Source organism: Chiloscyllium plagiosum, unplaced genomic scaffold (genome assembly GCF_037043375.1).
Source record: "Chiloscyllium plagiosum isolate Xiang-an unplaced genomic scaffold, Cpla_swu_hap1 HiC_scaffold_45, whole genome shotgun sequence".
Lineage (NCBI taxonomy): Eukaryota > Metazoa > Chordata > Chondrichthyes > Orectolobiformes > Hemiscylliidae > Chiloscyllium > Chiloscyllium plagiosum.
In genome coordinates, this window is record NW_028270183.1 from 18174893 (window position 1) to 18188228 (window position 13336).

Below are 13336 nucleotides of genomic sequence, written 5' to 3' on the forward strand. Positions count from 1 at the left end.
ACAACCTCATCTACATGAGCAGCTGCTGCACTGAGGGATTTTCCATCATACACTGCAAAAGGAACTTTGTCGTGAAACAAAACATTATCTTTCACATCGACAGTCATAGTTAATTTTTCAAATACATCAGTGTGTTAGCAAGTGCTGAGTGGTTAGCTCTGCTCAAAAGAGTGTGGTGCTAGAAAAGCATAACCGGTCAGACAGCATCCGAGGAGCATAAGCCCTTCATCAGGTTTATGCTAGAAACATTGATTCTCCTGCTCCTCAGGTGCTGTCTGACAGCCTATGCTTTTCCAGCACCACACTCTCAACTCTGATCTCCAGCATCTACAGTCCTCACTTTCTCCTGGTGAGCATTACTGTCTCACAGCACTGAGGAGCAGGAGAATCAATGTTTCTGGCATAAACCTGATGAAGGGCTTATGCTCCTCGGATGCTGTCTGACCGGTTATGCTTTTCTAGCACCACACTCTTTTGAGCAGAGCTATGCTGGTTGGGTGATTGGTCATGCTAAGTTGTTCACAGTGTTCAGGGATATGCAGGCGAAGTGGGTTAACCATGGGAAACCAGAACCCCACTGGTCCTCACCTACCACCCCACCACTCTCCATGTACAGCGCATCATCCGCCGTCACTTCCGCCACCTCCAAACAGACCCCAGCACCAAGGATATATTTCCCTCCCCTCCCCTATCAGCTTTCCGTAGAGACCACTCCCTCCGCGACTCCCTTGTCAGATCCACACCCCCCACCGACCCAACCTCCACTCCCGGCACCTTCCCTTGCAACCGCAGGAGGTGCAACACTTGCGCCCACACCTCCCCCCTCACTTCTCTCCAAGGCCCCAAAGGAAACTTCCATATCCGCCACAGATTCACCTGCACCTCCACCCACATCATCTACTGCATCCGCTGCAGCCGGTGTGGCCTCCTCTATATTGGGGAAACAGGCCGCCTACTTGCGGAGCGATTCAGAGAGCACCTCTGGGCCACCCGGACGAACCAACCCAACCAACCTGTAGCACAGCATTTCAACTCCCCCTCCCACTCCACCGAGGATATGCAGGTCATTGGACTCATCCACCGCCAAACCACAACAACCCGACGGTCGGAGGAGGAGCGTCTTATCTTCCGACTGGGAACCCTCCAACCGCAGGGGATGAACTTGGACTTCACCAGTTTCTTCATCCCCCCACCTTGTCTCAGCCGGATCCCTCCAGCCCGGCACCGCCTTCCTGACCTGCAGTCTTCTTCTTGACCTCTCCGCCTCCATCCTACTCCGACCTATCACCCTCACCTTGACCTCTTTCCACCTATCACATTTCCAACGCCCCTCCTCCAAGTCCCTCCTCCCTACCTTTTATCTTCTCCTGCTGAACACTCTCTGCTCATTCCTGAAGAAGGGCCTGTGCCCGAAACGTCGAATCTCCTGTTCCCTGGATGCTGCCTGACCTGCTGTGCTGTTCCAGCAATAAAGTTTCAACTTTGATCTCCAGCATCTGCAGACCTCACTTTCTCCCCTAACCATGGGAAACGCAGGGTTACAGAAACAGGATAGGGAGTGGGTCCTGGTGGGATGCTCTTCAGAGAGTTAGTGCAGGCTTGATATGCCGAATGGCCTGCTTCCATACTGTTGGGATTCTATGATGATCTTGCATATAGATATCAACAGCACTTTACAATTTATATGTGAACAATAACTTGCACCTGTTTATGAAGGACAGTAACTATACCCGTCATTTTCCAACAGAAAGGGCAGAATCTTCCCAGGCCCTGAATGACTTGGTCTATGGCGACAAATCTGGAAGATTTGTGTGATAAGTCGAGTGAGCCCTGTCTTGATGTCAGGAGTGATAAATTGTACTTTCCAATGTAGTTCAGGACCTTGAGATGAGATTCTTCCAATGAGATGTCAGTTAACTGGGAATATTGTTCACTTTTGCCCTCATTATTATTTAATTTTTTTCTCATTAATTAGCAGGTTGCTTTTCTACTACGCATGTCCCTGGCAACTCCAGCTCCTCTGCAGCTCCATCTTGGACTCCTGGCATCAACATCTCAGGCAGTGACCACAAATACCCCACACTCTCAGATCTTAACATTCAACATGTTCTAGCCTCTTTACATCATCTTCATGGCAGATCTCGAATGCACTTCCTGTACCCTTACAGTACACTCTGCACTTTAACGATGCACTTTGGAGCACATGAGTTAATATACTCTACATTATACAGGTCATGAGTTGGACTGGGCTGCATCTCAGGGCTGCTCACTTGCTCTTAGTGAGTACTGACGTTGTGCCTACTTGGATGCTCACAGCAATGTTTGTCTTGCCTCTTGCCTTTTTGTGTTTTGACACCTCAGCCAGAACTCACAGGCTCAATATCCTCCTGCCTTGCCTTGCTGGTTAGCACAGACATACAGCCACGCAGCTTGTGAAGCTTATCACCAGATCTCAATCAAGGGGATGGACTTGTTGCTGTATGACAGTTGAACCGTGTGCTAGCAGCTTCTGCAGAAAACAACCTGCAGGTCATCCAAGTAAACAGCTCTCACTCAATGTCTAAGGTGAGTAGTCCTCAACGAAGTTTAAGGAGACACCCATCAGTCAACGAGTCGCAGCACAAATGAGTAAGCAGTGCAGAGGCCCTGCAGGGCTAGTGATGTGGGACAATTGGGTGTGAGGGAAGACAGGCAACAGCGACAGTAGAACATGAGCCTTGTTGGGAGGTGGGTGCAGTAGCAGAGATAGAATGAATGGAGATGATCACTGAGCTTTTTCCTGTCATCCTGGGCATTCCTCCAGATGATCAGGCTGCAATGATCTGGGTGGCAACCTTGGGCCAAGCTGGCAGAGTCAGGTGTGACGGCTTCCTATGGTGATTCTGTATGAGAACAATGCACCTCCTCTGTTCTAGCCGTCCACAAGGACCTCCAGTCCCTATTTGCAAAGGATGGAGTCAGTTACCCCTTACCTGCCACACCTGGGACAAATGTTACGAACTTGGAAGGGCAGCTGCAAACTGACCGTGCTTGACCGGGTGTGCATCAGGCTTCTCACTATTCCAGGACATCCTGGGGGCATTTCCATTGACTGTGAGTGGGACAATCTTGCTCGCGTCAGCTGAGAGGGGACACATGGGTGTGACAGGTAGGTAATGAGGTAAATCAGGTTGATAGCTGAGAAAATTCTCTAAGCCTTGCTGAAAAAAGCTTTATGTGAAACTTAACGCATGGATCATTTAGCTAAAATATGTTTAAATTCAACCCAAAAAAGTTTGTTTGCCGATTATAACAAGCTGAAGCATACCCAGTGGTCAATGAGACCCACAGACTAATGATTGAAAGAGGAAGTTTGAATCATCCATGGCAGCTGTATCTTTAAGTGCAGCAATCATCAAGAGATTAACAGTATTTACTTTGCAGCATCACCTTCTCACTCTTAATTCTTTCCTCTGTAAACTCTGTTCACGAAGATTCCTCTGATAGCATGTTCCATGTCCATGCTCTCTACCTTACAGAAGGATAACAGCAACAGATCCAGGGGAATACCACCACCAGCAGGTTCCTCTCCAAGTCACTCAACTCCTGACTTGGAAATATATTTCCGCTCCTTGGGTGTTGCTGGTTCAAAATCCTGGAACTCCTTTTAATAGAGTTATAGATGTACCCACACATCCTGGACTGCAACAATTCAAGGACAGGTCATCACCATCTTCTCAAAATCAATAAAGGATTGAAAGCTGGTCTGGTCAGCAATGTCCACATCCTGTGAATAGATGTAAAAAAAAGTCCCCTGCGTTTTGTTGCGTTCTGGTTTGATTTGCCACGACTGATATGACCTTTGGTTGCTCAGTTGTCATGGGTTACATAGTCATGAAGTCTTAACATTGGTTTTTGTGCTGGACTGCTGAAAGACCATTCCCTTAGACTGTATTGTATCCATTTTTACTGTACACGATCTCTGTTTTAACTATGTCTGATGATTGACCAACTCACAAAATTTCCAACAAACTCTTTTATTTACTTGACAGAGAGAGAGAGACATCCTCAATGGCCCAACCCTAATCATGACAGGAGGCCTCATAATCATTGGAAAGAAAGTTGTCTAAAAGGAATAGGGGATCACTGCAAACGGCGGGTAATAGAGGAAACACAAATCACTAAAATAAAGGCAGTTTGAAACCTTAGTCAGGGAGCATTCCAGAGTCGAGTATATTGATTTAAGACGGGAGACTGGTGGATTTTAATGACAATCCCCCAACTTAATGTTCATCTTTAATAAGACCAACTTTTAACTTTCAGATTTAAAAATTGAACTCTCAGCTCCAGGGTGGAATTTAATCTCACTCTCTGGATTACTATTCCAGTCTTTTAGGTTATTGTGATGAAAGCTGTACCAAACATGTATTATATTTTGGGATCCGGATTTTGAAATGAGGCTGCTTGAAGGTAATTTTGCCTGAACAGGTCAGAAAATTATTTGGACAAGTGATTTAAGTGCATCAATTCCAAGAAAGCATGTGAAGGCAGTCCATAGTCTACCTGGACCCCTGCAGTGTGAATGGATGGCATGGTTATCATGCTGAGTTTACAGTAGACCAGAGAGCCACTCGTTCAGTTTTGACCATAACATAAGATTCAAGGTCTCAGATCAGGTGTTTGGTTCTGATGGAGAAATAGTTCCTCTTTGCGGGAGAATCAAGCTTTTTTTGTTAATGTTTTTGTTTGCTGGAAAAGCACAGTCGGTCAGGCAGCATCTGAGGAGCAGGAGAGTCAATGTTTCAGGCATAAGCCCATGTCCAGTGATATCACCACTTACACCACTTCCTCTGCCTGTCAACAGTCTGCATATTTAGAAATGGATTTCAGAGGGAAAACTGAAAGATTTTCTATTTGCGATTCAAAGAACACTTTAAGGTGGCCTTTTGAGACAACAGCCTCACAGTTTCCTCTAGTCTGATTTTATGTGAATAACTGGCTGTAAATGTCTGAATAGATGATCAAGTTTTTGTTTTTTGCTGCTGTTGACCTATTATTTATTTATCTATGCTATTTAACTCTGCGATCTGCCCGCTTTGCTCGCAGGACAAAGCTTTCCACTGTGCCTTGGTACACGCGACAATGAATTCAATTCAATTCAATTCAATAACTTAGGGGAACGAGACAAAAATTAACCAGACAATATTTCATCATCACTAACACTCAACACTGGAGCCCCCCAGGGTTGCGTACTCACCCCCTACTGTACTTACTGTATACCCATGACTGGATCGCCAAATACCAGACTAATGCCATTTACAAGTTCGCTGATGACACCACCATAGTCGGTTAAAACTCAGATGGCGACGAAACAGACTACCTACGGGAGGTGGAAGACCTGGAAAAATGGTGCACTGAGAATAACCTAACTCTCAATGCCAGCAAAATCAAGGAACTCATTATTGATTTCTGGTGGGATATTACTCATGCCTCCCTTCACAGTAACAGCGCAGAGGTGAAACGAGTGGAGAATATCAAGCTCCTGGGAGTGGTCATCCACATCAAGCTTTCTTGGACTCTTCATGTGGACACACCGGTTACAAAGGCCCAACAATGTCTCTTCTTCCTCAGGCAGCTGAGGAAATTTGGCATGACAGCGAATACCCTTTGCCAACTTGTATAGGTGCGCCATCGAGGGCATTCTGTCTGGGTGTATCACTACCTGATATGACAACTGTACCATTCAAGATCTGAGATGGTTACAGAGAGTGGTGAACTCGGCCCGTACAATCACAAAGGCCAACCTCCCATCTATAGAATCTATGTACCAGGCCTGCTGTCAAGGAAAGGCCACCAGCATTCTCAAAGATCCATCCCACCCTGGCAATGTGTTTCTATAAACTCTGCCATTGGGGAGAAGGTACAGAAGCCTGAACACACACACCAGCCGGTTTCGCAACAGTTTCTACCCTACCCTACCCTACAGAATACTGAATGGACTCACAAACTCTTAACATCCGCCTGTACGTGTGTTTTTGTTTTTCCTGCTGTTTACCTATTATTTACTATGCTATTTAACTCTGTGATCTGCCTGTATTGCTTGCAAAACAAAACTTTTCACTGTGCCTCAGTGCACATGTCAATAAATTCAATTCAATTCAAAATGTTAGTTTGTGGAACTTTCAAGCCAGGTAGTGATACACCCAGACAGAATGCCCTCGATGGCGCACCTATACAAGTTGGCACTCTTTGGGGGGGGTTTAAACTAATTTGGCAGGGGGATGGGATCCGGACTTGTAGTCCAGCAAGTAGGTTAGCTGTTTGTCAGGATGCCCAAGACTGTAGGGAGGCTGTGGAGAAGGTAGCACTGACAGGGACTACTTGCGGACACAGAGATGGGCTCAAGTGCGTATACTTCAACGCAAGGAGTATCAGAAATAAGGTGGGTGAACTTATGGCGTGGATCGGTACCTGGGACTACGATGTTGTGGCCATCACGGAAACGTGGATAGATGAGGGACAGGAATGGCTGTTGGAGGTTCCTGGTTACAGGTGTTTCAGTAAGATTAGGGAGGGTGGGAAAAAAGGAGGGGGGGTGGCATTGCTAATTAGAAATGGTATAACGGCTGCAGAAAGGAAGTTTGAGGGGGATCTGCCTCTGGAGGTAGTATGGGCTGAAGTCAGAAATAGGAAAGGTGCAGTCACCTTGTTGGGTGTTTACTATAGGCCCCCCAATAGCAGCAGAGATGTGGAGAAACAGATTGGGAAACAGATTTTGGAAAGGTGCAGAAGCCACAGGGTCGTAGTCATGGGCGACTTCAACTTCCCAAATATTGATTGGAAGCTCTTTAGATCAAGTAGATTGGATGGGGCGGTGTTTGTGCAGTGTGTCCAGGAAGCTTTTCTAACGCAGTATGTAGATTGTCCAACCAGAGGGGAGGCCATATTGGATTTGGTACTCGGTAATGAACCGGGACAAGTGGTGGGCTTGTTAGTGGGTGAACATTTTGGTGATGGTGACCACAATTCTGTGACTTTCACCTTGGTTATGGAGAGAGATAGGTGCGCACAACAAGGTAGATTTTATAATTGGGGGAAGGGAAATTACGATGCTGTAAGGCAGGATTTGAGGAGCATACGTTGGGAGCATAGGCTGTCAGGGAAGGATGTGGTGGAAATGTGGAACTTTTTCAAAGAGCAGATACGACGTGTCCATGATATGTATGTACCTATCAGGCAGGAAAGAAATGGTCGTGTGAGGGAGCCTTGGTTGACGAGAGAGGTTGAATGTCTGGTAAAGAGGAAGAAGGAGGCTTACATAAGGTTGAGGAAACAGGATTCAGACAGAGCAGTGGAGGGATACAGGATAGCCAGAAGGGACCTGAAGAAAGGGATTAGGAGAGCTAAGAGAGGGCATGAAAAATCGTTGGCGGATAGGATCAAGGATAACCCCAAGGCATTTTATGCGTATGTGAGAAACCTGAGAATGACGAGAACGAGGGTAGGTCCGATCAAGGACAGTAGTGGGAGACTGTGTATTGAGTCGGAAGAGATAGGAGAGGTCTTGAACAAGTACTTCTCTTCAGTATTTACGAACGAGAGGGATCGTATTGTAGAAGAGGAGAGTGTGAAATGGACTGGTAAGCTAGAAGAGATACCTGTTAGGAAGGAAGATGTGTTGGACATTTTGAACAACTTGAGGATAGACAAGTCCCCCGGGCCTGACGGGATATATCCTAGGATTATGTGGGAAGCAAGAGAGGAAATTGCAGTACCGTTGGCAATGATCTTCTCGTCTTCACTGGCAACGGGGGTGGTACCAGGGGACTGGAGAGTAGCGAATGTTGTGCCCCTGTTCAAAAAAGGGAATAGGGATAACCCCGGGAATTACAGGCCTGTTAGTCTTACTTCTGTGGTAGGCAAAGTAATGGAAAGGGTACTGAGGGATAGGATTTATGAGTATCTGGAAAGACACTGCTTGATTAGGGACAGCCAGCACGGATTTGTGAAGGGTAGGTCTTGCCTTACAAGTCTTATTGAATTCTTCGAGGAGGTGACCAAGCATGTGGATGAGGGAAGAGCAGTGGATGTAGTGTACATGGATTTTAGTAAGGCATTTGATAAGGTTCCCCATGGTAGGCTTATGCGGAAAGTCAGGAGGCATGGGATAGAGGGAAATTTGGCCAATTGGATAGAAAACTGGCTAACCGGTCGAAGGCAGAGAGTGGTGGTAGATGGTAAATATTCAGCCTGGAGCCCAGTTACAAGTGGAGTTCCGCAGGGATCAGTTCTGGGTCCTCTGCTGTTTGTAATTTTTATTAATGACTTAGATGAGGGAGTCGAAGGGTGGGTCAGTAAATTTGCAGATGATACGAAGATAGGTGGAGTTGTGGACAGTGAGGAGGGCTGTTGTCGGCTGCAGAGGGACTTAGATATGATGCAGAGCTGGGCTGAGGAGTGGCAGATGGAGTTCAACCCTGCCAAGTGTGAGGTTGTCCATTTTGGAAGAACAAATAAGAATGCGGAATACAGGGTTAATGGTAGGGTTCTTAGTCAGGTGGAGGAACAGAGGGATCTTGGGGTCTATGTACATAGATCTTTGAAGGTTGCCACTCAGGTGGATAGAGTTTGTAAGAAGGCCTATGGAGTATTATCGTTCATTAGCAGAGGGATTGAATTCAAGAGTCGTGAAGTGATGTTGCAGCTGTACAGGACTTTGGTTAGGCCACAGTTGGAGTACTGTGTGCAGTTCTGGTCGCCTCACTTTAGGAAAGATGTGGAAGCTTTGGAGAGGGTGCAGAGAAGATTTACCAGGATGTTGCCTGGAATGGAGAGGAAGTCGTACGAGGATAGGTTGAGAGTTCTCGGCCTTTTCTCGTTGGAACGGCGAAGGATGAGGGGTGACTTGATAGAGGTTTATAAGATGATCAGAGGAATAGATAGAGTAGACAGTCAGAAACTTTTTCCCCGGGTACAACAGAGTGTTACAAGGGGACATAAATTTAAGGTGAAGGGTGGAAGGTATAGGGGAGATGTCAGGGGTGGGTTCTTTACCCAGAGAGTGGTGGGGGCATGGAATGCGCTGCCCGTGGGAGTGGTAGAGTCGGAATCATTGGCGACCTTTAAGCGGCATTTGGATAGGTACATGGATGGGTACTTAATCTAGGTTAGAAGTTCGGCACAACATCGTGGGCCGAAGGGCCTGTTCTGTGCTGTATTGTTCTATGTTCTATGAGACTTTAGACAGAACTCTTCAAGTTGTTAGTACTGAGAGATCAAGCCATCAGAATTATTCAAGTCAATGGAGCCTGAAAAGAATTATGAACTATCTTGCAATCCATGTTAAAGAAAGTGGGAAGAGTCAATTAAGTAAAATCTTAAAAAGTTGAATAAAAACTGAAAGGACTGCAAAAAAGCAAATTATTGTGGATGCTGGAATCTGAAACCAAAAGAGAAAATGCTGGAAAATCTCAGCAGGTCTGGCAGCATCTGTAAGGAGAGAAAAGAGCTGACGTTTCGAGTCTGACTGACCCTTTTCTCTCCTTACAGATGCTGCCAGACCTGCTGAGATTTTCCCGCTGAAAGAACTGCAAATGCTGGAAATCAGAAACAAAAGCATAAATTGCTAGAAAAGCTCAGCAGGTCTGGCAGCAATTCTGGAGAGAAATCAGAGTTAATGTATCAGTCCAGTGACCCTTCCTGATGGGTAAATGTTGGTTTTTATGTAGAAGAATGATCTGGCTAGGAGGGTGATTAGCTATTAATGGAGATTATTAGTGGCTAACATTGGTTTGTGTGCAATAGCAGACCATGTGATAATGAAGCCTGGTGTGTGTGGGTTGGGGTAAGGACATGAAAGAAGTTCAAGCATAAAGTTGCTGAAATTGATTTTAACTGGAGAAGGCTGTAGAGTTTCCAAGTGAAAGGTGAGGTGTTGTTCTTCCAGCTTCTACTGAGCTCCACTGGAGCACTGCAGCAAGCCTGAGACGGAGATATTGGCCAGGGAACACAGTGGCGTGTTGAAGTGGCAAGATTAGATTGGTGCTGGAAAAGCACAGCAGGTCAAGTGCAGGCAACTGAAAGCTTAGGGTCTTTTTTACAGACAGAATGTCTGTGTTCTGTGAAGTGGTCACCCAGTCAATGTTTCATTTCCCCAGTGTAGAAGAGACCACATTGTGAGCAGTGAATGCAGTAGACTAGATTGCGTGAAGTACAGGTAAAACGCTGCTTCACTTTGGAGATGTGTTTGGGTCTGTGGATACTGAGGCCAGAGGAAGTAAGCAGACAGCTGTTACATCTTCTGCAGTGGGAGGGGAAGGTGACATGGGGCTGTGGGGGACGTTAGGAATGAAGGAGGAGTGAATCACGGTGTCCTGGAAGGAACAGTCCCTGTGGAAGGCTGACAAGAGAAGGGAGGAGAATATGCATCTGAAAAGGGGAGGGACCCTGGACCTGAAATATTAACTCAGATATCTCTCTAGTGGATGCTGCCAGACCTGCAGAGCTTTTCTAGCGATTTCTGTTTTTGTTCCTTAAAATATTGAGATAGGAGTGAAATTTCTCAAGAATTGAGTATCTGATCAAAGACAGGAAAAGGTTAGCAAGTTGAAACTTTGTTTAGCTTTCCAAGTTAAGATTTTTTGAACTACCATGTATAAGCTTTGTTCCTCTGTGCCCCATTTTCTGAAAAAAAATCTGTTCTGTTTTTGAAGAACATCTGCTGCCTCATGCGAATCACTCATTTCCCAAAAATAATTTTCTCTTTTTTTGTTCTTTAACAATATTTACATGGGATTCCATAGAATTTTATAACATAGAAACAGGCCATTTCGCCCAGCTGCTCATGCTGGTGTTTATACTCATCATGAGTCTCCTTCCACCCTATTTCATTTCATCCATTCAACACATCATTCTGATCCTTTCTGTCTTGTGTGTTTACTGAACTTCCTCATGCATGTATCTATGCGACTTGTCTTAACTACTCCTATGGTCGTGAGTTCCACTTTCTCAACACACTCTAAGTAAAAAAGGATTTGTCTGAATTCCTTTTTTTGCATATATTAATGACTTTTACATATTTATAACCGAGAGCTTTGCACTCACTGAGTGGAAATACTTCTCATCTACTCTACATGGAAAAATCCACCTCTCAGTCAGTGTAGTATGTGGAGTTCCTGTTTAGACTCTGAAATTCTTTGCATAGCTACACCACCACCAATCCTCCTTATAAAAATATAGGAAATAGGAGCAGGAGTAACCCTTTTGGTCTCTGGAGCTTGCTCTGCCATTCAATATAATCGTAGTTAATCATTTAACTCAATTATTTATTTCTGATTTCTCACAATTTCCTTTGATCACTTTAGCTCGGAGAACTGCACCTAACTTGTTCCTGAAAACATTGACTCAACTGCTTTCTGTGACAATTATCAGTATTATTGATATTCTTACTATATCTTCAACAGAAGTTGGTATACTCTTGGTAAACAGATTATACATATTACATGATACTAAATAGCTAATTATTTGAGACTTTTGAGTCAGTACACATTACTGTTAGCTACATGGACTTAGTGAAAGAAGTTGGCAGTGCATCACTGGAACACTTTGGTTAGCTCCTCCCAGGAACAATCTTATAATAGCTTGACGAGAGGAGCTTATCTCACAACATCGGTTTATCTTTTTCAGGTGAAAACCCCTGCCTGTTCAGCCTTTTCTGATTGTTTGAGCTTCTTTCTCCTTTATTTGAGGGAGAGGTTATTCTGTGAATCAGTGTTGGAAATGTGTTGCTGGAGAAGCGCAGCAGGTCAGGCAGCATCTAGGGAACAGGAGAATCGACGTTTCGGGCATTAGCCCTTCTTCAGGAATGAGGAAAGTTTGTCCAGCAGGCTAAGATAAAAGATAGGGAGGAGGGACTTGGGGGATGTGAATCAGTGTGCCTTGGGACTTCAGAGCCCTCAGTCTCCAACCTGTAAAGTGAATGCTGGTAGCATCATCAGCAGCCATTTCCCAGGAGAGACTCATCCGGTGGGAATGCAGCCTCAGTAAATTATTTCCAGGGTGTACAGCAAGATCCATGCGAGTATTACAATTGGTGCAGAGGAAGCAAGATGGAAATGAACTCTCACTGAAATACAATCTCTCATAAGCTGCCAAAGTGTTTTCAGCCAGTGGAATACTTTTGAATTGAAGCCACAATTTTTAGGAATGCAGCAGCCTATTTGTGTACTGCAAGGTACCCCAGGCAGCAATCTGATAATAATCTTATTATCAACTTTACTACTGCTGGTTCAAGAATACTTGTTTGTCTTGCCACCGTTTCTTCGAAAAGCACCATGGGATATCGTATGCCCACCTCAGAGACAGGTGACCCGGGGGATATTTGTTTAAGCTCTCATCTGAAGGGTGGCACCTCTGCCAGTGCTGCACTCATTCCTTCTTGCATTGAAGTGTCAGCCAAGATTTTGTGCTCAAGGAGTGAGGTTTGTTACAAGTTGACTGGAAGACTGGAAGACATTTAAAGGTAGGTTCGAGAGAAAGAGTAGCCCTTGGCTTTGAATTGTATTGTGTCTTTATTAATATGAAATAAGTTTAAATTTGTATTTATGAAACCATTTCAAACAGTTAAACTCTCACATCTAAATTTGCACTCATGGGCTCAGACATCAGAGAATGGTGGATGTCCACACTCTCTAATGAAAAGAACAATAGATTATAACTGGCCAAGGAATTTTAAACACAGAGCAAAGCATAAAAGGGGCTAACAGCAATAATCTGGTGGATGAAAATGATGTTGGTACCCACAAAATACTTCAATTCCTTTTCTTAAACAAGGCACTTGGATTGAATGGGTTGCCACAGTGTCATTCCAATTTACACACATGACCCCTTTATTCTTTAATGAGCAGAACTAATACAATTAACTAACCATCAAATAAACTTTCAACAAAAGGTTGCTTACACAACCAAATCATAGTGTTATTATTAGTATTTTACTTTACTATATAAGACATGTCACATCTCCCAGAACCAGCTGTTTGTAGTAGGGCAATGCTTAATCCATGGTTGCCATTCCAATTGATTGAATATCGGAGATATAATGGCATTTTTCAAAGGTAACATGTCCACACATTCTTCATTTAACATTCAGTCCAGATCAGGTATTTGTCCAGAAAGAGTCTGTTCGCTCTTTGCAAAGTTCACAAACATATCCGGTCACACTATTTCCTGTGGAGAAAAGCATATACGCCTCAGTTTTAAATGATGACTCTTGTTTCAGTTTCCCTTCCAAACACTCCACCTCTGAAGTTGTTGAATCTGAATAAGTTACACTTTCGTAGCTTCTACCTGAGGTATCGTA

At 44.6% G+C, this 13336-nt stretch overlaps 1 protein-coding gene across 5 annotated transcripts in view; it reads right to left on the bottom strand.

Annotated features, from left to right (window-relative positions):
- Window positions 1–12529: 12529 nt before the first annotated feature.
- Window positions 12530–13336, bottom strand: part of LOC122552181 (adhesion G protein-coupled receptor E3-like) — a 77297-nt gene continuing 76490 nt past the window's right edge. For all 5 annotated transcript variants that reach the window (XM_043694758.2, XM_043694759.2, XM_087983308.1 and 2 more), the window contains one exon: window positions 12530–13203. In XM_043694758.2, coding sequence (XP_043550693.2) covers window positions 13192–13203 — 12 coding nt within the window. In that variant the 3' untranslated portion in view covers window positions 12530–13191. The remainder of the gene's footprint in view (window positions 13204–13336) is intronic.